The following is a 27,260-nucleotide window of genomic DNA, read 5'->3' on the forward strand; positions in this document are numbered from 1 at the left end:
TCATCAGGATGCAAATAGGAAAAAATATATAGATGACTATCTTTCAGGAATAATAGGACAAAACCAGGACAAATAGCTGGAGGTAGCACCACTAGTAATTGAAAATAATTTTCTCTATATACAAGTCTTAGGGACAAAAGAGTCAAATTTTAGTAAAACAAGCCAATACCATCCCCCGCCACCACACACACACTTGACATCCTGGAGTCAGTACTTGTCTTCTACTTTTCAGTTATCAACTGTGTTTAGAGCAATGACCCTGGAGCATCCAGCAATCTTCAGTCATAAACTAAAGGTCAAATATGTTTATCATGCTATTTATTGTGATTATGGAACAGATTAAAATATTCTAAAAAGTAAATGCCAACAGGAGTTGAAACTAGAAGGGTTTTCTGTTTAGCCACTAATTCATAAGAATACTTTTAAGTTCAGCCATATGAAATTGCCATTTTTGTGCATCAAAAAAAGTTAAACAGCAGCAATTTCATATGATTTAATAATAATCTAGGATCATACTGATCAATTGATTTTTTTTCTCTCATCAGTTTTTCCAAACCAAATTGTCATTGTTAGACTTGTCAGTGAGGCATGTCAATTGCTTTCAAAATCATTGCTTTCATTTTAACACACCCTTTTTTTAGGCTTTGGTACTAATATCTTGGCAAGATCTTCTTGAAGAGAAGGATCACATATGGATCATCTTTTTTTCTTCCCACAGCATTTATATAATGTCCTATATGTAGTAGTCAGTAAATATTTGTTGAATATTTGCCATAAACTGGCTTTTTATAAATAGCTCAGCAAATTACTGGTGGCCATAAAAGCTAATAGTGATAATTTAGGTGAAATGGATCGTCGAATTGTCCTATAAAGGTTAACGATGTTTTCTGCCGCTTTGTTTGTAAAGGCCACCTGGATGTTGTGGCATTGCTGATTAACCACGGCGCGGAAGTGACCTGTAAGGATAAGAAGGGTTACACCCCTCTGCATGCCGCAGCCTCCAACGGACAGATCAATGTTGTCAAACATCTCCTGAATCTCGGGGTGGAGGTGAGCTATGATGTATGATGGCCTGTGTATTTGTGAGTTTTCTGTTGTTCTGAAATTAAATCCTGTTTGCATCTTACATTTTCTAGCATCCTGCCTTTTTGAGTTTACATAGGCAATGAATGAAGGGCCGTGGGGGCATAGACTAAGTTGTGGGAAACCAGAAACACACTAACTTTCTATATCCACATAGATAAATACATAGACATATGTATTCTATGTGATACAGATTAACCAGCCATTTAAAAAAAAAAAAAACTGGCTAGAGCTCCTCATCCCACCTTCAGAATCTTGCCTTTTACTTCGTGGCTCACAGCTGAAATGAATGCATGAATGAATGGCAGGGACAAACAGCAGCAGCGTCTCATGCTGAGCTGGAGAAGTCGGCCTGCCCTGCTCTCCTTCAGCGAGCAGGACAGGAGCAGCAGTGAGGCTGGAACATCCTGTCCCGGGGAAGGAAAACCAAGTTGCTATACTGACAACACGATGGTGAAACCCAGCACCCGGGGCAGGTCTCGGAAAGCCATAGGGAGCCATGGCCTAAACGTGCCTCAGGACAGCGCGGCTGCTTTGCTGCTAGAATGTGAATGTGGCCTGGTGAGGTGTCAGAGCCCAGAGCAAAGCCCAGAGTGGGTTCTGAGCCTGACTTCTGTGTTTAGGCTCCATGGCCCCCTCCCCTGCCATCTCCTACCCTCTCTGTTCACTGTGCCCAACCCTAGAGTTTGGGGCTCTTTTCTTGCTCCCCTGATTCACTTCTCTTCTGGTGTTTTGAAAGCAGCTTTCTCTTTCACCCCTTCTCCTTTCCCCAGCCAAAGATACATCTCCACAGGATGCAACCTCTGACTCTTCCTCTCCGGTTCACTTTTTGTCACATTCACTTTTCGCTGATCTTTACCTCAGGGCGACCAGCGTTCCCAGGATGACAGTGCCGGGGCGAGAGGAAGCTGAATAACTGTGTTGACGGATGGATATTTCCTTTCTCTGGACATAGCCATTAGGCTTTTTGTGGAAAATGGTATAAATTGTCTCTGGGGATTTTAATTGTCCTGTGTTGGACTCTCCTGCAGATCGATGAAATCAACGTCTATGGAAACACGGCGCTTCACATCGCCTGCTACAATGGGCAGGATTCTGTGGTCAATGAGCTGATCGACTACGGTGCTAACGTGAACCAGCCCAACAACAATGGGTTCACCCCTCTGCATTTTGCTGCTGCCTCCACTCACGGTGCTTTGTGTCTTGAATTGTTAGTAAACAATGGGGCAGATGTGAACATTCAGGTATAACACTCTTACTTAGTTTCTCTCTGTGTCGAATACCTTTGGGTTGAGCCTCTGTTTGAGCAAAATCAACTGCTGTAAATTATACTATGTTTTAGTAAATTGTAACCCCAAGCACCTGGACTCACACAGCCTTATCCTGATTGGGATGCTACAGATAACAGCTGTGTTGTTTCTCCAGGAGTGGTGGTACCAGCTGGAAGGCATTGAGGCTCCAGCCACTTGTCTTTGGTATCTTAGTGAATGTTGCAGGACAAATACCGGGTCTCAAGGATGTTGACTTAGCCTAGATTCTAATACTGAGGTGAATGTTGAGTTGATAGGCAGAGCTGCTGAGAATTCAAAGAAAGGCCTAATTAGGGATTGTAGGACTGTTTCAACTCCAGCTTGGCCCTCCAAGGAGTTTCTCAAATACCTTCCTAAAGCAAACCCTAGATAGTGGCTGCAGAGATGTAGCATTGACTTGGTCCTAATCATTCCTTTATTCAGCATAAGGATTACCTAGTGCCCTCTGTTTGGTACCAGAGGAGTATTCCAAGGTAAGATATGATCTCTGCCTTCAAGGAATTTATAGTATGGTAGGGAAATAACGTGCACTCCGGTAATCATGAGGCAAAGAGAACGTGATGAATGGAACAAGAGAATAATAAAGCATTGCAAACTATAAGAAGCAAGTATCAACTTCCTTCTTGCTTGGGGATCAAAAATGAGGGTTGGTTTTGAGCTGAGACTTGGAAGATTGATATCATATGAGACGAGGAGGGTCAGGGATGAACTAAGAGCATTCCAGATAAAGAGAACAGCATGAGCAAAGGGGGTAGGAAAAGCTCTGGGTAAACTTTAGAGGACTAGTCAGCTCTCTGTGATGGCTAACCAAGGAGAACCTATGCATGCAGCACTCATGACCCAGGTTACATCACTTAAATGTATTTAGACTGTAGCAGAATATCCTAATCTATGCCAGGAGACTTTTTATTCATCCTTAGCTTCCCTTCTCCCCACCACACAGGACTCCTGAAGCAAGATCCCAGTGGATTCTGTCTCTGATTTTAAAAAATACGATTTCCAAGGTGTAATTTCAAGAATATCACATCAATCTATTTTAATGACCTTCTTTATTCACTATTAAAATCTTTAACGTTTTTTCCTCATAATTTTAATAGTGGTGAAAGATGGGACAGATTCTCAGAATGACAATTTATTGTGTTAAATAGAGTATAAATTGTCTAAAAGAAAGAGGCCAGAGATAAGCTGCAATGTGACATAAGAGAGCTCATCTACTGCCCGAGGAGTTTGGGCTTCTATAGGCTATGGGGGCCACTAATCATTACAGAGGTCACAGGATCAGACCTGAGCATTAGGACAGTGATCTGGCCATAGAACACCAAAGGCAGAAAACATAGAAGAAAAAATTTATATATATGACTACGTAAAAATCTTTAAAAAACTTTTATATAAGAAAACAGCAACAATGAAAAACTCTAAAACAAAACTGAAATAAAAACAACTTAGAAAAATTTTCTTCAATATACATAAGAAAAGAGTTAATACGCTTTGTATATGAAGAGCTCATACAAATCAGTGAGAAATCTGATAACTACTAGAAAATATGGAACAAAGTCGGATCATAAGAGAGACAATACAAAATCCATTAAAGCTATGAAAAACTATTCAGTATCACTAGTCATTAGAAAAATGCAAACTAATACTAATATGAACACATACATTTGCCCTAAAGATTGGCAAATATCAAAAAGACTAATAATACTCAGTGTTATCAATGAAAAAATTAAAATGCAAGAAACATCTCATTTTTAATTTTAAAAAGTTATGTGTCTGTGTATATGCAAAGAGAAAAATCTCTAGAGTATTGAATCAAATCTAGCTACCAATATGTTAGCAACAGTTATTACTATGGAGAAACAAAATTGTGATTTAGATTTTTAATTTCTGCATATTTGTTTTTATCTTCTGATTGTGATGCAATGGGCGTGTTTTATTTTTACATCTGAAAGAAAGAAAAAACTATTTTCGTTTTGAGTAAAAGAAAATTCAGGTGTAATGGACCTAGAGAGGAGATGATTAGAGGATAACTGGAAGTCAATAAAACTGGTCTAGATAAGAGGGAATGAGAACAGGGGAATGAGAAGAGCCAATTGAAGGGAGAGGTTTTGCAGAAAGAAAATCTACAGGACTTGTCAGGATGAGAGATGGAGGAGTTGAAGTCCAGAGTAAGGACTGAAATCTGGCAGAGAGGTAGTAATAGCATGGTAGTTAAGTGTTCAATTCTGAGGCTACCCTGTCTAGATTCCAATCCTAACCTCAACTTTCGGTAACTTATATAATCATGAACCACTTCTCTATGAGTCTGAGTTTATCTGTAAAATTAAGAAAACAATAGTATCTTCTTCATGAAACTAACTTCATGGAAGAATTAAACAAAGTGATTGCATAAACCATGTGGAACAGTGTCTACCACATGGTAAGCACTCCATAAATGAATATTATTAGTAATATTCATTAAGAGGGATGTCAGGAGGAAGAGTCGGCTTAGGAGGTAAAACTGATGAGTTTAGTTTTTGAGAAGCTGATTTTGAGCTTTTGGTATTGGCAGTCTGAGAAACCCGGTAGTGGAAAATGTGATACTCGAGCTTGGGGGAGGGGTAGAGAACAGAAGAGAAAATTTAGGTTGCCTCTCACGTCATGGTGATGGTTGAAACTGGGAAAAAAGGGTGACGAGCAGAGAAGGGGAGGGAGGACTCTAGTAGCCCTTTACTCCTAGGATCAGGAGGAGGAGGAGCCGGAGAAAGGAATGAAAAAAGAAAGCATTGGAGGGAACAGAAAGGAAATTAAGAGAGTGTAGTGTTCTCCTGAAGGTGGAAAGCAGGCAGAAATAGAAACGTAGAATAGAAGAAGAGTTTCAGAGTCCCAGATCTTGTAAGTGATGCCCATCCAAGGTCCCTAGAAGGAGGTAAGATGAAGGTCTTCGGGGGCCTTGAACAGACCGAGGAACTGTCATCCAGGGTGGGGAGAGAGTCTTCGTGTGGGGTTCATGTGGCGGGGTGTGGTGGTGAGGAGGCAGGAAGCACACAGGTGCCCAAACCATCAGTGTCCCCAGGACTGTGGATCTCTGTCCGCCATCCTGGTATCTGAGGGACATCTGTGAATCCTTCAAAGGAAGGAAAATTGTTGAAGTTAAATAAAGGAGCTCTCTTTACCAACCTCCACGTACCTAATTCACAAGTTGTCTGATGCTTGTCATCACCGCCATAAAACGTGCCACTGACGCTCTCGGCGTGCTGATGCCCAGGCTGGCAAGCCGCTTTCTGGCCTGCCGACTGCCTCGACTGAGCTGGCCAGTGGTCAGCTCGGGTTGGGTGAGGGACGTCGGCTGCTGTGGGACACTGGATTATGCAGCCTTCTTCTCTCCCACAAAATGGACCTGAAAAGCATAGTTACTTAGTTTTAATATTTAAATTTTTTCCTGTGGACTGCTAATCATAAATAGAATGTAAAGAACACCACTTTAAAAATCTGAGGTTTGAGTTTATTATCTAATCTGTATAAATAGGATTTTGAATCAAATCTAGCCTTCTTCTTCAGTCTCCCCTCACCTCCTCTGTCTACATCCTCTGATTTGCTAATTCTCTCTGAATCCTCCTTAGTTATTCTAGATGCACTCTGGACGCACGGATCATGTAACATTTCCATAGAGCCATCCTGTCTGACTCTGGAGGTAGCTTTCTAATTAAAGTTGTTATCTCTCTGTACCACATTGCTCCTTGGATTTTGAAAGTGTTTGTAGATCTCAAGACAATTTGTATTTGTTTAGATTTTCCAAAGGCTGAGGGAAACAGCATATTGAAATGCAGCCAACACCCACCCACATGTTCACTTTGTTTCCACTGTTCTCACAAGACACCAAAAGTGATGTCTTCATGAGCTATTACAAGATGGATGGAAAGAGGAGGAGGGATGTGTGTTCTACTCTCATTTTGTAGTCCCTCATTTTGCTTAGATTGACCACAGCTCTGTCTTTGACTTTGTAATATCAGTTTAATTGACAAAATAATGAAGATAGGATACTTTATAAAATAATCCATTGAAGTTTTACCTGCAATTTGCAAATAGGAAGAACGTGATAAAGTGTAAAATAATTTTTCTTCTCCCTCACAGACCACATTGTAATTTCTGTAGCATCTCCAGGCTCTTTTTGCAAACCTTGAAAGTGAGCATTAAAGAAGGCACTACACCCATAGCCATGCTGGATATGACTTAGGAAAATGGACTCAGAAGCTGCCATTGCCAGGTTGCCTAACTCCTGGTCACTAACATTTAGCTTACTCGTGGTCTCAATTCTTTTCTGTTCATGGGCCCTTGGATCATTTAGCCCTAAGAGACTGGATCTGAAGCCCATCACATGTCTGCTAAAATGGACCAGTTCCCTTCTTTATATTTGCCAGGACCGAATTACAGAATGGGTTGCATTGCAGAAGATGAAAACTGAAATAGGCAAGAGTAGGCAGTGATAGGGACATAGGGACATGACACTTGGGTTTTTGAAGAGGAAGTGGGGAATGTCCGAGCCAAGCATGAACCCTCTCTGGCCTTCACAACTGTTAGAAACAGAACAGAACAACTTGGACTATGTATGGCTTTTTTCAAACCAGTGTTTTAGATGCCTCTCCCATTGAATTAGGAAGGGTTACTGGGTTTCTGACTATATTCTACTCCACCCAGCTCCGAGCTGGCCTTGGTGTTATCCCATAGAGGCTTTATTTCCCTCCAGTACAGCCACTGAGTTGTGTGGCTCCAGGGGGCACCATGCCACACGAGGCTCTCAAGACCCTGGGGAGTGACAGTATCTATAAGTTTAGGGAAGGTTTGTGAGATGTTGGAGGATGAGGACAGAAGGCATTAGGAATGGCAGAAGAGAATGAATACATTTCCAAAAAGAATGTGGTCAAGAAAATTGAAACATTTAGTTTAAGGATTAATGTTCCTTCGGCAATGTTGAGTCCTACCCTGAAAGAATATTAATGTTTGTCATAAAATATTCTTGATCCTCATTAGTTTTCCTTTATGCCTTAGGGCTTGACCATGCCTAGATCAATAGAAGGGCTTCTTGCTTGATTAAATGAATTCTCAAAATAAAATTTTCAAAGCCCTAAATCTGATGGGAAAATGTATCTAGAAAAATTGGAAGGAGACTAGAAATTAAGAAAAATTTTTATAAAATCTCTGAATAAGTGGAAGAATTGAACATATCCTCCGCTTTGAGAATGCGAGGAATGTGTTATCTTTGTCTGAAGTTTTAGGAACAGCAGCAACAGCCAGTTCTTTTGCATGCAATATTTCTCAGAGAGATGATGAAACTCAGTAAGATTCCATAGTCTCAAACTGAATATTCTGAGTTCTAACTTTTAAAGCCTAAATAAAAAGAATTATCCTTTTGAGCTTCATTGGTTTTCAATGGCTTTTTGAAATAATGAGCTCCCTTTGTACCCATGCCATTTGAACAAAGCTGCCCAAAAGTGGCTGCCGTGATATTCTTAATGCTTCCTGTCTCCATCTTCCTCACCTCTATCTCCTATATCTCTATGAGAAAAAAAAAATCAGCTATATTTATATATACTATATATACTCAATAGCAGATGAACCCAGGCAAAGATCTGCAAGGGCAGATCTGAAGCAAACATCACCACTGACCGTAAAGCTGTCCTTTGCGTTTTACCTAACTTTGGTCATCTCTGTTTATTTGTCCCTTTACCAGGGATACAAGCACTCCCAGGGAGAAGAAGGGTGTGGTGTTTGCTTTCCCTAGAATGGGACCAGCTTTTCAGTCTTCACACTGTAGAAACTGGTTGCTTTGGCTCTCGGCTTATAATTTAGACAGCTACCACCAAGTTGGTGGTTGCTCCTTGGTTAAGGCTTTAAGCTCTTTTCCAAGTGTGGTGGAAAAGTGCTTTGCTAAATATTTATGAATACATCTCCTAAACAGTGAAGTATGTATAGCTTTATATAGATGTAATGAAATAATAATTACTTACAGTTTCATATTAAATTTAAGAAAAAATATTGGAGCAAAATTTAAAGAAATAGCACCACCTAGGGACAAGTTAATGTCAGCTCTGCAATTTCTGCCTTCTCTCTCCTTAACTAACAGTCTTGGACTGTCATCACTTTTTTTATTGGAAGGGTATGTTTTAAATCCTTATTCCAAAGTAGTTCCCAAGCTTTTCAATCCTTGGAACTGTCTGCAGTTCTGACAGCCAAGACAAAGCTCTGGAATCAGATAACTTCTAGGAGCTCTCCTTTGCTGTGTGTCTCGTGATTAGTGGTGGTACTGTGTTCTTATTCTCTTGATTGCTTCTCCTTTTCCTCTAAAAATATTATCTCCAGTAAGCTTCAAGCTTACTTTCATCCTCCTTTCTCAATCTTTTTTGATTTAGGTTACAGTCACATAAGATGGAGAGAAGATCCTGTTATTTCTTTTCTTCCCCCCAACTACCTGAGAACCTTAGACTATAATGATTTTTTTCAATCAAGATGAAGTTACCTCTGTGACTTTTTCCTTAGCACAAAGTGTGTAACTCCTTTCCTTCTTTCTAAGAAATAGACTTATAGGACAGAATAAAATTCTTGTGTTAAAACCTTATAGTTTTGTAAGCTATTATAGCCCATAGTCTAAAGCAGTGGCTCTTAAGCTTTGTATGCTGTGAATGTTAGAAATGGGGACCCCCCCCCCCCTTATCCCAACTCCAGTTCAGTGGGTCTGGGTTAGGGCACAGAATTCATATTGTTATCAAGAACCCTGGGAGATTCAGATGTAGGCAGTCCTTGGACCATTCTAAGAAATACTTATTTAAATGATTATTTGTTTTCCAACGTGGAGTTTTTAAACCAAACAGTCATTTTAAAGCACAGGTATTTGGGTTCCATCACAAAAATGAACATGCATTTTTGAAACCCCATATTTAACCTCAGACTAAGAAATGTGTCTCCTGAAACTTAGAAAAATAAGAGTTACATAGAGTTTTTTTTAACAATATTTGAATGAAAACACATTATTGGGAATACTTTTGGTCTAAGATAATAGAAATATTTTCTTTCGGGCCTATTTTCAGAAGAAATTCTGTAAATAACTTCCTTAATTAAATATGTAGGACTTTGGTATTTGGTATAATGGTGACCAGTATATAGATTCTGTATATTTTCTATGTTTTGGCTTAATCTGTGTCAGGAAGTTCTGTAATTTATATCATGGATAAAAAGAGTTTTATAAATTCAGCATACATTTCCAGCTAATCATTCAAATGGGAATTTGCTAAACAGTTGTATGCCTTAAACTTGTGATTCTAATGAGTTAAGTAAAGCAAGAGTTTCTCTTTTGGAACAATCAAAAGTGTTTTTTTTTTAATGTAACTAGAATGTGGGAGATGGTGGAGGGTTCCAGATTAGTTTTGAGAATTACAGTGATTTACAGCAATTTAGTCAACTTCAGGTCAGACAAGACCATGTAAGTTAACACATCATTTGTCTTCTTTTGTGTGTGCACTCTAGGCCAAAGTTGGAAAAAAATATCATGGAGTAAATCTCCTTCATCAGTAGATAACAGGAGAAAAAAAATAATTTAGGTGGTTGTTTCTTTAAGCTTCTTTAAATTGTGATGTTATGCAGTAACTCAAGAGATCATATACATTTTATCTTTTCCTTTCAAAATTATGTTTGCCTCTTGTAATAGTGGATCATACTTTAAAAAAAAAAAAATTTGCATTGTTGTTTTCTGGGCATTGTCAGCAGTGTCCACAGGGGTGTTTCAGACTGATGTCACTCGCTCCTGAGTACCTCCATTGTTTTCTCACCCTCATCTTTTTAGAGTAAAGATGGCAAAAGTCCACTGCACATGACAGCTGTCCACGGAAGGTTCACACGGTCACAGACCCTTATTCAGAATGGTAAGAGAGATGCTTCAGTAGTGTCTATATGTGAATAGTTTCTTGGTCTGAGTTTGGCTGTCAGTCATCTGAATGTGAACTCTGATGCTCTGTTTTAGAGTTTTGGTAAGCATGGATTTACATAATACTTTGATGTACTTTGCTGAAAGCTCTTCAATTCCCAGGCAGGCAAAGAACACGTCAGCTTTGAAATTGGAAAGTTATACACTTAAATAGGATCAAGATTCTGTTACTGTTCACTTTGAAATTAATAAAGATAAGTAGCAAACATTTTCTAGCAACAAATCTGAATTATTTTTAGATTTTTAGAATTCACCATAGTTCCCTAAGTTGAAGCTCATTAAGCTACTCGGGCAAAGGTAGGAACAATGAGATGACTCAGAGGAAAAGCAGGTAAGTATGTGACTTAAAGGATCATAAAATCAGAGGCTTGACAGAGACCTTGGAAAGTCACATAATATAGTACTTTTCCGGGCCCACAACAAAGGTATACTTGAACCATCAGGTTGTCTCTAAAGCCAAAGTACTAAGGAGTGTCACCTCACATCATGGTTCATGCTACTAATAGGGGGTCATGGCTGGCATCTGTGAGTGAGTTGACTTTGAAAACACAACTTCTGTTATCTCAGCAAATCTTAGAGATGATTAAAAAAAACAAAACAAAACAGGTTTAGTCCAGATCTTAAGCTGACATTCCAGGTCTATCTAGCAGTTCCTAAACTATTTTTAGTTGACCCACATTTCTACTTCTCAAAATTCTTATATTAGTCAATTTCCTTGGACCTATATTTTTCTCATCTATAAGGCTTTTGGACGACATACACTTGAATTGTCAGTGGCACTGAGTTATATCTTAGGTACTCAAGTTATAAAACAAAGTCATCATTTGGCATTTGGATGGAAGACCAGCCAGTGAAATTATGCTTAGGAAGCAAAATATCTGCTGCAAAACAAAGAAAATTTATAAGTACTTTAGTGAAGTTGTAGGAGAAAAGAAATCCTAGCAAGTATCCAGTGAGCCAAGGAAGGTAAAATGGAAATTAACTGCAAAGCACCCATTATTTCTAATTTGAATTATATGCCCTGCCTTTGACGTTCATTCTACTGAAAAGGCCACTTTGTTTTATATTTGCTGGATATGAATAAAGGAGAGCGGGAGTGACCCAAGTTTCTCTCTTTGGAGCACTTTTCTTATCCCTCTATATTTCTCATCTGTTTTTCAGAAACAGTGTACACCCCCTTAAAAACAAACAAAACTTTTAAAACAAAGAAACAAATAAAACTTTTTTTAAAAAATGCAAATTTAATCACTGGGCCTTAGCTCAGTGGCATAAGAAGCTTTGTTCCCTTTTAGAGCGATCCCAAGCATCAGGGACAAGGTTGGAGAGAGAATGATTTTTTCACCTTGTATCAAGGCCATGGCACATCTCCCCTGTCCTGGTAGCAAGCTTACAACAATCCCAGGGGGTTACTGGTTGGTTTGACCTCTGCAAGAGCCATCCTGTGGGCTAGAAGACTTCCATCCCCTCCCTGGACATTCTTGCTAGACTTTTGAATTGGGGCAAGACCTAAAAGAGACTCCATCTCTTATCCTCAGTGATCAAAGGATCTTTGTTTCAGAGCCTGTCTCATTCTTGCCTGGCATCTTGCTTGTGGGTTGGGTGGGGTCCAGGGGCCTGGATTGATGACGATGTAACACCTATATTAATAGAGCCTATTACATATAATGATAAAGCTAACATTGGTTGAGTGTTCACACTGTGCCAGGCACTTAGCTAAACACCCCATATAAATCTTTTCAACTACCCTATGAGAAAGAGGTACTACTATCATCTCCATTTCAAAGATGGGGAAGCTGAGGCAGAGAGGTTGTCACTTGTGTCAGGATACATGGCTAGTATGTTGAGGAACAGGGATGGAACACAGGCAGTCTAACATTGGAGACTGAACTATGCTTATAAACATGATCTCTGGAAGACCCATGATGTTAAAAAAAATGTTTTTAACTTGAATTCTATTTACTCTAAGAGTCACTTATATTTGAAATAGAGGTGTCCCTGTAAAAGGATGATTTGACATTCTTTTCTCTCAGTTGACAGTTCTTTGCATTCATAATACATATGAGAGCTGTGAATTCTTCCATCTGACATTTTTTGAAATGCCCTTGGGGAGAAGAATAGGAAGTTCTTTTCTTTGCTTCCTGTTCGTTGGCTTCGTTCTGGAAAAATCCTGGGCTGCTGCCAGGACCGTCCCTGTCCAGAAGCTCATGCCCCCAGGCCCTTGTGTCCCCCAGCAGGGCACAGCAACAGCCCCTGTCCTCCGGGAGCTGGAACGCCCCACCGCGGGGCAGCATCTCTCAGCTGCCAGAACCAAGCGAACTTGCTACTGAGGAGTGTGCTTTGTATTTATTTATTTGTTTGGTTAAATTGCTTTGGTGTTTGGACTTTGTAGAGTATTTCTCTGCTTCCCTGACTGCTCTCCAGTCAGGGTTACTAGTTCTTCACAGTAGCTTTGTCATTCCAGAATCATTCGGCTTTGTAAGATAATCACTTAAAAAAAAATGCCCTTTTCTTTTTTATTTGGTAAGCAAAGACTACCTCTGCTGTCAAATCGTGTTTTTGTTGTCTGAAGCTGCACTGTCACAGCGAGACAGGGAAAGGAGCTGAAAGACACAGTCTGGTATCAGGAGGCTTTTGATGCGGCCATTTGCACTAGGCAGCTGCCTCGGATGAGATCCAGCAGGTTAAACAAGTTCAAAAATAATGTTTTCTTCAAGAAGCTTTAAAAATAAATAGAGTTTGGAAAGGAAGAGTCAAGTTCTAGGTTAGGATGACTCAGTGTGGGATTTTTGACCCTTTGGCTCATGATCCTTCCAAGGCAACCTAATAAGATGACCATTCTTGTTTGTGTAATGAAAAACTAACCTCAGATGAATGCTTAGATAATGCTGATTAATTTTCCCTTCTGCCATACCCTGCATACTTCTCAATTCACAAATGTTTATTTTTCTCACTAATTATCAATGATCAATTACCAACGTTAACTTGCAACCTTCAAATGAATAGTAAAGATTTTTTAAAGTTTTAATTTCTATTTTTTTTTAGAGACAGGGTCTTGCTCTGTTGCCCAGGCTGGAGTGCAGTGGTGTGATCATAGCTCACTGCAGCTTTGAACTCCTGGACCAATCTCAGCCTCCCAAGTAGCTGGGACTACAGGTTCATGCCACCACGCCTGGCTGTTTTTACATTTTTTGTGGAGACAGGGTTTCACTATGTTGCCCAGACTGGTCTCAAGTGATCCTTCTGCCTTGGCCTCCCAAAGTGCCGGGATTACAGGCGTGAGCCGGCATGCCCAGCCAAGATATTTAACTTACATTCCAAGCAAGTTTTAAAGATTTTCAAGTGAAAATGGAAAGGTTTGTGGAGCGATTATAAAACAGAAATTCACTTCTCAAGAGGGCCTACTTTAATAGAAAACATATTCCAAATAACAAATACACAGTCTCTCTTTTATTTTTCTACTAACTGTTAACAATGTTTTCCTGAAATATATCTTAAATGACAACAAAAGCATACATAGACAATAATTATCTGTATTTTTACACAGATATAGACATATTGTATATTTTACTCTCAATGGCTTCTTTTCAGCATAGTGCCCGAGTGTACTGCTAATGGCAATGCACATGGGCACAGCTTTTCTCACAAGCTGTTTGTCGGTGTCTACGAGGGGCCTTAAAAATGTTCATACTTTTGATCCAATAGTTCTACTTCTAAAAATGTTGCTGAAAGAAATCATATGAAACATAAAGATTATTTGTAAATATTTTTATTCCTGTGTTTTTCTTTATACAAAAAGTTGGGAATAGCCTCAGTGCCTAGTAATTGGGGACTTGCTAAGTAATTCTCTAAAGCACCACCTTAACCCAGTAATCAAACCTTTTTTTTAATTGTGGTAAAATACACAAAACATAAAAATTCCTGTTTTAACCATTTTTAAGTGTACAGTTCAGTGGCATTCCATACATTTGCACTGTTGTACAACCATTACCACCATCCATTTCCAGAACTTTTTCTATGCTCAAATTGAAACTTTGTACCCATTGCAAGCAATCAAATTTTGCTTGTCAGGGTAATGGCATAACTATGTGTGTGCTGTGGAGATGCAGGGGGAAGTATGTATCAGCTCTGGGTATTCTTGCTGAAATGCTTAGCCTGAGTCTAATAAGGAAGAACTCATCAGACAACTCTAGAAGGCAGGATGTCCTAAGTGGCTCCTGGCTTGGCCTCCAAAAATATCAATGACATGAGAAATTTCAAAAAATAAATAAATGAAAGCCAAGAGGATTGCGTTAGATTAATGGAAACTAAAGAGACATGAAAACTAAATAGTGTCACAATCTTTGGATCCTGGATTAAAACAACAATAATAAAATAACTATGAAGCACATTTTGGAGACAATTGGAGAAATTGGAATATGTCCTAATATTACATAAAATTTTTTATCAAGTTAAATTTCTTGAGTATGATGATGGAATCGTGGTTATGTGTGAGAATGTCTTTGTTCTTAGGAGAAACATGCTTAGGGGTGAAATGTTATGATGTTATTTTTAAATGGTTCCCCAGATAAATGAACAAATAGATTAATTATATCTACGTGCACACACATATGAAAAGAGAGAAAGAAAGAAATGTAGTGAAATAAAAAGTTGGGGAAAAAGAAGGCAAAATAAAACAAAACAGGATGAAAATACTGTATTATTAAAATGACCATAAATGATTAATGTCATAGTTTTTATAAATGGAGGCATTTTCAGTTTATAGTTCATGCTTTTACCATTTTACTCATCATATTTTTACCATTTTACTCATCAGACTACATAAAATATTTTCCTGCACTCTCTATTCCTTTTGGTTCTTGTGCTTAGCATGAGGTTTATACAGGTTCTTAATTCAGCAAGTAAAATTGAATATATCTTGAGAATGATATTTTACGGAATTTGATTACATTGTTCATTCAGAGCAGGAATCTAATTGTAACATTTTAGATCCTTAAATAAGACAATGCAGAAAGGTTTTTCAAAAGCATTTCTAATAGACTTCTCTCTATGCAGATATAATACTACTGCTATTATGGTGACTTGTCCCCTTAAAGAACAGTCTTATACTTCAGAGCAGAGATGCACACTGAAGTAGAAAAGAAACCAACATTTGGTCGACACGAGGGATTAGCGTAGAATGTAGTATCTGGATCAACCTGAATCTTTGTGTTATACTTATTAAAATATCTCTTTCAGGAGGTGAAATTGACTGTGTGGATAAGGATGGCAACACTCCTCTCCATGTGGCTGCAAGATATGGCCATGAGCTTTTGATTAACACCTTAATAACCAGCGGAGCTGACACAGCCAAGTAGGTTACTGCAAAAATACGGTGGAATAATTGGCACATGTGGGAATACTGCCAAAGGGATTCTGCCATGTGGTAGATAGTTCCCATTTATCCAGGTTAGGGTGGATCTGTTCCATTATACCAAACACAAATTAAATTTGAAATAAAGTAAGTGACTTTTAATGACAGATGCAAGGAAGCACTGATTTTATTTTTCAGCTACATCCAAATGTGGCCTATTCTGGTGGTTTTAATTAAGGAGACTTGAACTTTATTCCTAATTCTGCTAATATTTTTCTGTTCTTTCCAATGCTTAATGTTAGTTAGACAGGAAAAATAAAACAAAATTGGGCAAATTCAGAATTTATTTAGAGTGCTTGCTCAGTTTCAATGATATGATTATATAGGGTACAACTGAGTAAATCTGCTGCATAGGGAAGGGGGAACCTGACTTCATTTTACACTCCAACAAAAATACATATAGCATCTGTATGAGGCTGTCACAGTGCTGGGCGCTATGGGGGATTTCAGAATAGGTAAGTTACCTAGTTTGTATCTTCAAGGAGCTCATATTTTGTTGGGGGCCTGAGGCCCACTTAGGACAAAGAACCATGAAAGATAGTATATCATAAAGTTCTAAATGAAACAGGACTTAAGTGGCAAAACGTTTGGAGTAGACAATATATATCGTAGAATATAGAGAGGCAGGAGAAAGCTCAATGGTTGGCTAGTTTTCTGAAAAGGCTTCAAGGAAAGGATGAGTTCTAGGTAGGCTTTGGAGGACAAGAATTGTTAATATCTGTATAACGCAGAGCGTGACAGCCACCCCCCCCACCAGCCACCAGGGAGGAAAGCAGGAACAAAAGAGGAGAAGGCTACACCTGGGGCAGAGCTTGGCCTGGCAGAGTGGAGGGCATGTGTGTGATGATGCTGTGCTCTGCTCTGGGCTGGCATCATGTGATGACTGGGACCCGGCTTCGGGGGGCACGTCCTGGGCTCCAGTCCAAGCTGCCTCACTTGTCAGCTGTGTGACTTTGATCCTGTTGCTTTGGTTTCCTCATCTGAAAACTGGGAGTAACAATAGCATCTACCTATAGGTTTGTTGTGAGGATTAAATGTCTTAGTTACTATTAAAGGTCTTCAATATATGGTACAATCTATATGAATATGAGTTATATAAATATATCTGCTAAGGTTGTTAAAAAGATAACCTATGTTGTTAATAAAAGCTCTTTGAACGGTGCCTGGCACATAGTAAGCTATCAATACATGTTAATTATTTTATTACTTACTAATATGTAGTAGAACCAAATTAAAGTGGGCCTTAAATGCCCGAATAAAGAGTTTGGCCTTAATGACAGAGACTGTGGGGTAATGATAACTGAATTTTTAGGAGAAGGGCAATAGGAAGGCAGTGTATATTAGGAATTCTGTTTTGTTTGTCAAATGTACAACATAATTGAAAATCTTGCCTGAGAATGAGCCAAAATTTAAATGGTCCAGGGAAGCTGTAGTGAGATCATGAAACCAAACGCACAGAGGGCCAGGTGTTCTGGGCTTGAAGTGAGTTATATCACATGCTCTGGTAGCTTGGTAGTATATAATGGTTTACCTTCATCAGTTCAGTATTAAGTTGGCCTGGGTTCCAGCAACCTCCTGAGCTCTCAGTCTAGTGGTTGAGATAAGAACAAGAGCAAATGACTGTAGTGTTGTGAGGTTTGTTACAAAGGAGGTTTGGATCAGACTGTAGGAAGAGAGTGAGGGTCCCCCAGAAGAGGTGACATCTTAGCAATAGGAAGACTGAATGGGAGTTTGCCAGGAGGACAGAAGTGTGAGGTAGAAAGAGAGGGAGAAGTAAGGAAGGACATTCCAAGCAGAGGGAACCATCTTTATAAAGACACAAATGTGAATGTGTTGGAAGCAGATTTCTAAAGCTGGATCATCTGTTGTGTAGGGGGTGGGAGGAGTGGAAGGAAATGAGGCAGAAAGGCAGGAAGAGCCACATCTCCAAGGACCTCGCAAGTCCTGCTAAGGAATTGGATTCCATTCTGAGGCATGTGGAAGCTGTTAAAGAATTCTAAGTGGGTGCAAAGTGGGTTGTGTCTAATGATCCCATTTGTGTGTAAGAAAGATCGCTCTGATAGCAGTCCAGACATATCGGAGGCCGTCCAGACGTGGCGGAAGCAGTCCAGACTAGAAACGCTTGGCAGCCTCTTGCAAACATCCAGAGAAGAAAAGATGAGGTCTTGGGGAAGGATGAGGCTGAGGGCTGAAAGGGGACGGGAATGCCGACTATTCTCTCAGTGGGTGTCTCTTTCCAGAAGAGAAAGGAATCTGCTTTAAGCCAAAGGAACTTTTTGATTGGGATGTTGCAAGTTAAAAGTAGCAGCTCAGTTTTGTGGGGAAAGCTTTACACTAAGATTCAGGAGGCTCTTACCAAGTTCTGGAGTTCCCAACCAGACCATGGCTGCCCAAAGCCAGAGACCATAAATGCTCAGTGTTAATTAAGCAGAAGTAAAATATCTAGGCACAAAGCAACTTTACCTGTGCTATGTTAATATTTTCAGTGGTATTTTTCTTTCAACTCTGGGTTACTTAAGGAGTTTTAGCCAAACTATCATGAATTTCTGAATTTCTTCCAAACCAGAATCCATCTTAGGGATAAAAATAAACTGGGCCCAATACGTACTTAAAATCCATTTAATTTAATATGCCTGCAGTTTATTTCCTTGTAATTATTTGGCCTTCAATTTATGCAAACACACATCCTGTAGCAAAAGTGCCTTAGCAATGGCATTGTTATTCAAGTAGACTTTCCTTCCCTTGGCTGTGCTGTGTCCTAGGGGCACAGAAGAGGGAAACATTGTCCCAGCCTCAAGCCACATGTGCTTTCTTTTGTCACAACATATCTGGGGATAAGACTTGCTACCTTCAGTGACAATGGTTCATTAAGGCAGTGATGGGTGTGTGTGTGTATGTATGTGTTTGCGAGTGCATGCTTGTGTGTTTATATGTATGGGAGAAGGGAAACCACCTTAGGGGAAACTATCAAAATGAAAAGGAGAGAAATTAGAAAAGGTTAAATTTGCCAAAAGTACCTCAGAAAAATCACTATTCTCTGAGTTCCTGATAGGTTTATTAAAAGGAGAGAAATAGGCTTTTCCTTCTATAAATAAGTAAACAAACAAATAGCATTTATGAAAAATAACTCATCTTCATTCATAAAAAATATACGAAATGTATTTTAAAAGATCTCTATATAACAAGTTTTATCATTACTTTCTTATGAATTTACTTGAATCTACTGTAAGCCCTTGGTTAGAATGTTCTTTGTTATTCTTTTTGCTTCTCTGAACTTTAAATCAGAGCACTTCCTGCAACTTAAATCAGTGCTCATGCAACTTTATGTGGTATCAAAGCCCTTCGGTTTTTCATCTTGAGTTTTGTTAGATTTGGGGCACTTGTCTCTAGGATTTTAATTTGCCTTCCACTTTATCAGTTATGCTCTCAGTTCTTTTTCTGCCTCAACTGCAACAGAATTAGGGCTATTGTAGTTATGCAGATAACTGGCTCTGACATTCATTCATTCATTAAATATTTGTTGAGGGCCTGCTAAGTGTTACCTATTATGCTAGGTTCTGGGATTACTGAGGTCCCTGCCCTCAAGGAATTTATAATCCGTTGAGAGCAAGATTTAAACAAGGGATTAAAACCACACATGCTAAATGTGATGCCAGAGCAATTGCTGGTTGCCACTGGGATGTGGGAAAACATATCTGGGACCTGGAACCGTGTCTAGCAAGGCCAGGGGGCCCTTTGGGGAAGAAGCAGTGGCTAACCAAGACTAAAGGATGAGTAGTAGTCAGTTCATAGTAGTGAGAGTCTTTTAGACCCTCAGTATAGATGTATTTTTATTATAATGTTAACTTGAATATATATAAACATAAGACTATATAAACTTAGACTTTTGATACTAATATGTCAGTAATTTAAAATATTACAAAATACTTGCAAACAGAAACCAACACCATTCATGTTAATTGCACAGCTTAATAGCAGCAAATGCCGAGTACTTACCTATGCCAGGCACTACACTGAGGGGTTACATTAACTGTCACGGCAACCTCATGGGGTAAGTGCTATGATTATCCCCATCTTACAGGTGAAGTAACTGAGGCACAGAGAGGTTCAGTCACCTGCCCACAGTCACAGAGCTAGTGCGGGGTGGAAATGGGACTCGGTCTTTGGCCAACTGGATCTCTGGAGCCTCGGCTTGCTACCTCTCTACGTAACAGATAATGGGGTAGTTCACATTTTGCCAACATTAAATCACAATTTGTGTAGGGTTACGGTCCTGGTGGCTAAGGTGCTGACCCTTTAGAGTTCAATATATGCTGCACGAATGGAGGTTTTCAGTGGCTTAAAGTTGTGGAACAGCAAACTCATCCCACAGCACAGAAGCCCTTACTCAGATACTGCCAAACTCCATTCACACGGAAGGCTCAGGGGCTGCATTGTCACTGGCCCTCCCCAGGTCCAGGCATATCATTTGTCTATTGAGTCATCTTTATTCTTTTCTCAGTGGCCCATGCCAATGCCACACAAGCCCCCCTGTAAGCCTAAGTACAAACGTGAGCGCTGGAATTTGGCAGAGGTATGTGGTGATAAAGTGATCATTCTGATGAGCCCCCAAATGCTTTGATACCAATTATTTTAGATCATCACCACAAGGAAAAGACAATTTAAAAATTCTTATGGAGAACAGCTTGAGATCCCAGAGATTTCTGGAGACCCCCAGGGATGCACTGACTAGTTTGTGAAGCACTATGAGAAGCAGTGGAGAAAGAGAAGAGAGTTTCAGGTGGAAGAACCAGCATGTGCCAAAACCCAGGGGCAGGACAGAGCCTGGCTCTTAGGAAGGATGCAAAGAAGTTCGCTGAGATTCCAGAATACGCATAGGTTAAGTAACAGCCAAATCCAGAAGGGGCCTTTCAAGGCACGTTGGAGTGTTAGGACTTGATTCAGAAGGACCCACTGAAAATGTCTATAGGTTGCAAATAGCAAGGACCAGTTCTTATGGTTATCAGTTACACCCAAATGCCTCTAACTTCGGGGCACATCATAAATACTTGGAATGGCATAGATAAAATTCATAAGAAATTGATTTTTTCATGTAGGTAGGAATCATAAAATCATCCTATTCTAAATTTGGGAAATATTTTTGTCTCACCCACTCAGTGAGCAAAACTAAACCAATCCCACTTCCCTAGGAGAGTTGTGAGGTAAGTATTGTAAAGGATAGAAAGATAACAGAATTGTTAGCTGGTCACAGTTCATTCTTGGCATTTAGGTAATCACACACTTGATTTTAAGGAAGCACAACATGATTACAGTTTCAAAAGTCACAGACTACTGATTACCAATTAAGCTAATAATAATTGCAAGGGCAAATGATAATACTTTACCACGTGCTCAGACATTATTTGGCACTTTGTGTGCCTTATCTCAGTGGGTCCTTCCAGTTGCTCTGTGATACAAATGCTGTAATTATCTTATTTTCCTGATGAGGAAACCATTATGTACTTGCCAAAGATCAAATAAGTAGCAAGTGGCAAAACTAGGACTCGAACCCAGAGTTTCTGATCCTATCACCTTAATCACAGTGTTGTTTACCACATGGCCTACAGGGAAGGCTCTAAAAAAGACTGGATGTAGAAAGGGCAGCTATGTCTCCCTGATACCAATGGAAAAGCTTGAAAGAACTAATTTTCTAAGGATGCAAAGGCCCATTCTTCACTTCTGATAGCTCTTTACAAGACAGTCCTCCAGACCTTATTTATCCTGAAACAACTGGGTAGGAGAGGCCAGCTAACAGCTAAATTAGAAAGAGCTAATACAAATGTGCTCTATTAATTTAATGACTGGTCAAATAAATGGAGCAATTTAACTGGAATTGTTCCCCTCTCTCCTGTAACTTATGCATTGTTAACTTTAGTGTGATTTAGCATCTTTATTCTTCATCTTCCTTGATGTATACCTGCTGAAATAATAGTGATGCTTCTCATTTGATTATGACAGCTAAGTCCTAACTTTTCTCCTAACGGTTTTTTAATCTTTCCTTTATAAGCAGTCTTAGAACAATAAAGGTGTAAATTTTATTTTGAAATGCATGAATCATTTCTGAAGTGATTCAGAAATGCTAAATTATGCTTTAATTTTTTTTTTCAATCTTGACTTAATACTTAGTTTTACTGTTTGAATGGTAGTTTCACACTCAAGTTCAAATGCCAATAGTACTTAAGTCTACGCTAATATGTTTTCAACTCCTACACTGAGGTGGTGACTTTTTATTAACTATGGAATAAAAAATAGGTATCAAACAGAATTTTTACTAGACCTATTAAATTAGAGTAGTTCACTCTCTCTTCTCAGGTTTATAAGTAGCAGTAAAAAAGATAAAATAATTAGCTAATGTTAAGTGTGATGAATTATCTAAAGACAGGGGTGTTAAGTGGCAAGGTAGATCAGAAATATTGATAATGAAGTTTGTAGAATATATTATGATATTGTTGCTGTTATACTATCACTTATACTTTTTGTTTTTCTCAATTGGTTTCCTATAGAGTTTGATGCTATTTTCCCTAATTCATTTGCTTGTAAATATTTTATGTAAAGATATATATTTTATGTATCTTTATAGACTCATTGTATATACATATATATGTACAGATTTATGTGTATATGCATATATGTGTGTGTGTGTGTATCTATATTTAAAGAATGAGGAAGGCTCAAAGAAATCTTGAGAAATCCAGTCCCTGATTCTAAGCACATTCTTTCAGAAACTTAAAATCATCCTAGAAGATATTCATCTACTTCCCTCTTCCAAATATCCAGAGATATTTAATCATATGTTTTTGCCATAACTTCCCCAAACAAATGAAATAGTTAGGTAAAATCACATTAACTTCAAGTTCCATTTCGTAAGGCACTTTTAAAGCATGTTATACATTTTTTAAAAAACTGTATGTTTCTCTCGCCTCAAGAGGAAACAATATAAATAATAGCATAAATAGAAAAGCTTCTGTCCCATCCCCCAACTGCCTCTGCCTTTTCGTGAGCATCAAGGTCATCACTGATGCAATTGCTTTTTAGAATTTTTTTGGTAAATGATGAGAGAGGCAATTACAAGCAGTTCTCCTCTCCGTGACACTGCCCGGAAGACGAGCAAATTGCATCTCTTGATGGATGCCAGCTATTATATACACTGGGTTGGAAATCTCCATGTAGGGAAAGGAAAATAAACAGAGGGAAGACTGAACAAAAACATCAATAAATAGAAAGAAGCTCTCATGGAAAGAGAGAGTGGTGGTTAATTGCTGACAGGCTCGGATTTTGCACAGCACGGAATTCTATGAAATATCTGTGAATTATGTATATGCTTTCGCACATTCACTCACACATAATAACTTTTGGGATGGCAAATAAAATTCGTGTATCGAGAGCCTAACAAATTCAAATCACATGTATTTCTTTATGAAGTGTGGAGTCTGAAAATGGCCCACTTTGTGCCAGAGAAGAAACTTAGGTAATTAATACTCCAGGGTGTAAGTAGATACAGTACCATACTTGCTTCTGTTATGCAGAGGATTTTAAACATCTGAAATGTATTATTTGATTAAAATGAGATGTTATGAGAAATGATCACTAACATTATAAATGCTTATAAGTACACAGCAACCACCCAATGATGCTGTTTGTTATGAACTACAATTCAGCACATGGCTTTGGGTCCTTGTTGAAAGAAATGTGATAGGGGAGAGGAGGACGATTTAATTCTGAAGGCAAGAAGTGCTGCCATCAGAAGCCTTTCTGTCCCTTAAGGGATCATCCTGGGGACCGTGTCATGGTGGAGGTCGGTCTAAAAAGTCCTTTTCTAGACTCTTCCTTTAATAGTTCTAGGTTTATGAAATATATGCAAACTAGTGTTTATTACTCCTGTGTTTTTGTGACTGGTGTTGTGATGTGGGTTAATGTGCAACATAAAAGTGCATTAGGAAGATAACATTTCACCTGCAGAAGGTATAAACGTTAGCTTTTATTCTCATCTAAAACTTTATTTTCAATAATACACCCATTATTAACTCCGCAAAATGCTTGGCACATAATACATCAATAGTATGTTTATCAAATCAAGGAATAAAACAAGCCGCTTTTCAAATTTAGCTTGTCTCGCTCAGCATTGTTATCTCCAGCAAATAGCATAGCATCTCATGCTAAGAAAGTGTTGAATAGTTGAATGAATGAATGAGACATGTGATCACTAAGTTGAAAGAAAATGAGAGGGAGATTAAAGAGTCACGGTTTATGTGAAACAGATTTTCTTAAAAATATACATTCCTATGGTTATGGGCTGGTTTAGATTCAGGTATTTATTATTTTAAGATGGAAAATGATTACATAATTATTTATTAGATGGAAGAATTACAAAATTATTTTAGCCAAGGGAGTCTCTAAGCAAGGTGGTGTTAATTTTCATCAGGGAACTTCTAGGAAGGTCATTGTTCTTCTGCATGTATCTTGAGATCTGTTACCGTGAGCGGCTCTGTTTTTTTCCTCCTCAGGTGTGGAATCCATAGCATGTTCCCTTTACATTTAGCCGCCCTAAACGCTCACTCTGACTGCTGCAGAAAGTTGTTATCATCGGGTAAGTAAATTCGTTACCAGAGATGAGGCTTAATGTGTCCTGTACACGAGTCACACGGCTTCAGGTGTCTGGTCAGAGTGAGTGGCTGCCTGTGCTTTATGTCATTACCCGATGTGGCGGGATGAGTTGTGTTCCACAGCTAACTGCATGTGACCGTTCCTGGCAGTCCTTGGTGTCAAAGCTGTTTGAATGTCAGTATTCCTGCCCAAGAACAAGAATCTTGTTTGTTTTTTAAGTTAAAGCTTAGGTGATTCAGGGTAAGAAAGAGGCAGGGATGGCCAGAGCTTACAGGAAGTTTAAATCATAGAAGAAGAAAATATCTTCAAGGCTTAAAATGATGACTTAACATTTAATATTTTTTAACAAAAGGAAAAGGTCAAATCCCCTACACTTAGTGGTAGAAATGTCATGTTTCCTTCCACCTCCCTGATCGTTGAAAAATCACTATAGCTGATCCCTCCAACTAGCTTTAGTTTTTATTTTTTTAATGCGAGACTGTTTGGAACCAAGAAACTCTTTCTGGTTTAGAGCTCTGCTAATCTTTCTTATCACCTCTTCTACCAACTTACATACATTAAGAAGTTCCTGGGCTTTCAAAAGTGGTAGAGGTCTGCAAGGCAAAGATTGTTTATGAATTAATTCATCAGATATCCCAGAGGCATTTTTTTCCCTCTAAGTACTTTACCTATGGTTGATTCTGCTTTCACTGCTGTCGGCATGTTTAAAAATAATCCCTGCATGCAAGCATGTTTCCCAAATCTTAAATCAGCCAAAAGGTTGGAATACACTTAAGAAAATATCTATTCCAGCATGTTAGAATTACTGCTTTGCCTTCCATGTTTTCTCCATGTGTTCTGTCTGCCTGTCTATTGCCCTACTTATCTCAAATTGGTTTCATAAATTTCTATCCTGGGATTGAAAAATGGGGCTGTGGTTCACCCAGGGCTGAATGTGAAAATAAATCCTTCTTGACTTCACGGTTCTTCCTATAAAATTGCCAAGCTTGAGCAGTTACCATTCGTTTCCATGACAACCTCTTTCTGACTACAATTGCTTGCGTTCTGGTTTTTCTACTAACTGATTTTTCTGTCTCTGCAATGTTTCTTGTGGTTTAACTAGGACAAAAGTATAGCATAGTATCCTTGTTTAGTAATGAGCACGTGCTGTCTGCAGGCTTTGAAATAGACACCCCAGATAAATTTGGAAGAACGTGCCTTCATGCTGCTGCTGCAGGAGGGTGAGTAGTTAGCAATTCTAGTTATTTCATGACTTAATTACTAATTCATCTTTATTGACTTAAGTTGTCTGTGAATCAAAGGCAATTTCCTTAGTCAAATGGGTAAGAATCATTTCTACCAAACATCAAATATCACTGTTACATTTCCAGATTACTTGCATTTTGTTCTTCCAAAGAAAAATTGTTGGCCTATCTCATATAGCAAATTGTTTTTCTTTTTTTCCTTCTCTCTCTCTTTCCTTTATTTTTTTAATTGTAATTTTCAGGCTATAGCATATGTATCTATCAGGTACCCTTCCACCAAAAGAAAATAATTTGAAATTTGTTCCTAAGCTTTTCCTTTATCATTGCTGGTAGGTGAGTGATGATCAAGAGAATCCAAGATTGAATTAATTAATGTTCATTTATAGACATTTTCATCCTTATTTCAAATTTGATTTTTTAAGTCTTTGTAATAATGACTACATGTGAACAAAAGTCAAGAAAACCCAAATGATAGACAAGAAGTAATTTAATCCTTGCCTTTTTTTTTTTTTTTTTTTTGAGTTCCAAAGAGAATTTTTCATCAGCTATACTCTTTTTTCATACTGGTGGTTAGATTGAAGCTCTGATCAATATGTTGTTGATATATCTGACCACACGTTGACCAAACATGGCATCTCTTGGATGACCTTGTTTGGGTAAGGTGTTGGTTCTTAATCAGTTTCCTGGTCCTTAAGGAACAGCAATGCTTCTCTTTGTCATTTGTATATTACCAAGACATTACCTATTTATCAGAGGTGGATTAATGGTGACGCTTTAGGGCTTCTTGTTTCCACGGGTCCCTTCTAAAAAGTCTTATAACTAGTTTTGTATTCATAATTTTGTATTATTTTTTAAAGAGTCCCCTTTCCCCCACCCCAGCCCTCAAATTGTATGAGCTTCATGAGCCATGCCACTTTGATCTGCCACTGCCTTTGATCCTTTGGCATCAATCAGTAAGAGACAGGTGCTTTATATCAACTGGCATGCTACACCAACACATAGATGTCTTAAAAATTTCTTACACTGGATGACTGAAATAGCTAGTTCTCTGAGAAAGGTGGCCATAAAGGGTGGATGTGGGGAGGGGAGGGCCCTGCTCAGGTTTATCATCAAGATCATTTTTCTTATTTAAATTATAATAAAACAATAAATTCCAGGCTGCCTCTTAGCATCCAAGTTTAGAACAATGATGGATGATTGTCTCTTTTTATGACCACGTTTTTAAAAATATCAGACCTGTGCAGAAGGTGGCAAGACACCATTTCAGATTCATGTCTGAAACTCCTATTAGAATTAATATTTAGCTACATGCCCTTCAAAAAGAAATTCACTTCAATGGTCCTTTTCTTTGTACTAAATATGATTTATTGCTTCTGCGAATGACAAAGAAGCTGTGCAAGATCACTGTGCTCCACTGCCTCATTTTCAGCCTTGATTCTACACATTTTTTACTTAGATTACAAAAACAGGGAAATGCAGCTGTTTTATTTCCCATTAAGGAGTATCTGGGCTGAAAGTGGTTTATCATGGTGAATTCATTCTGCTGTGATAAAAGGTAATACTCATCCACTCTGGCTCATTGTTTAAAGGTGACGTGAAATTATTATAGGTTTAAG

The 27,260-nt window shown here is 38.6% G+C and overlaps 1 protein-coding gene across 3 annotated transcripts in view; it reads left to right on the forward strand.

Moving 5' to 3' along the window:
* ANKRD44 (ankyrin repeat domain 44) overlaps positions 1–27,260 on the forward strand; it is a 284,470-nt gene that overhangs the window by 172,767 nt on the left and 84,443 nt on the right. For all 3 annotated transcript variants that reach the window (XM_045558960.1, XM_045558961.1, XM_045558962.1), the window contains exons 7-12: positions 908–1,050; positions 2,115–2,327; positions 10,207–10,285; positions 15,583–15,697; positions 24,301–24,383; positions 25,557–25,620. In XM_045558960.1, coding sequence (XP_045414916.1) covers positions 908–1,050; positions 2,115–2,327; positions 10,207–10,285; positions 15,583–15,697; positions 24,301–24,383; positions 25,557–25,620 — 697 coding nt within the window. The remainder of the gene's footprint in view (positions 1–907; positions 1,051–2,114; positions 2,328–10,206; positions 10,286–15,582; positions 15,698–24,300; positions 24,384–25,556; positions 25,621–27,260) is intronic.

The sequence above is a fragment of the Lemur catta genome, chromosome 8 (assembly GCF_020740605.2).
Source record: "Lemur catta isolate mLemCat1 chromosome 8, mLemCat1.pri, whole genome shotgun sequence".
Classification (NCBI taxonomy): Eukaryota; Metazoa; Chordata; class Mammalia; order Primates; family Lemuridae; genus Lemur; species Lemur catta.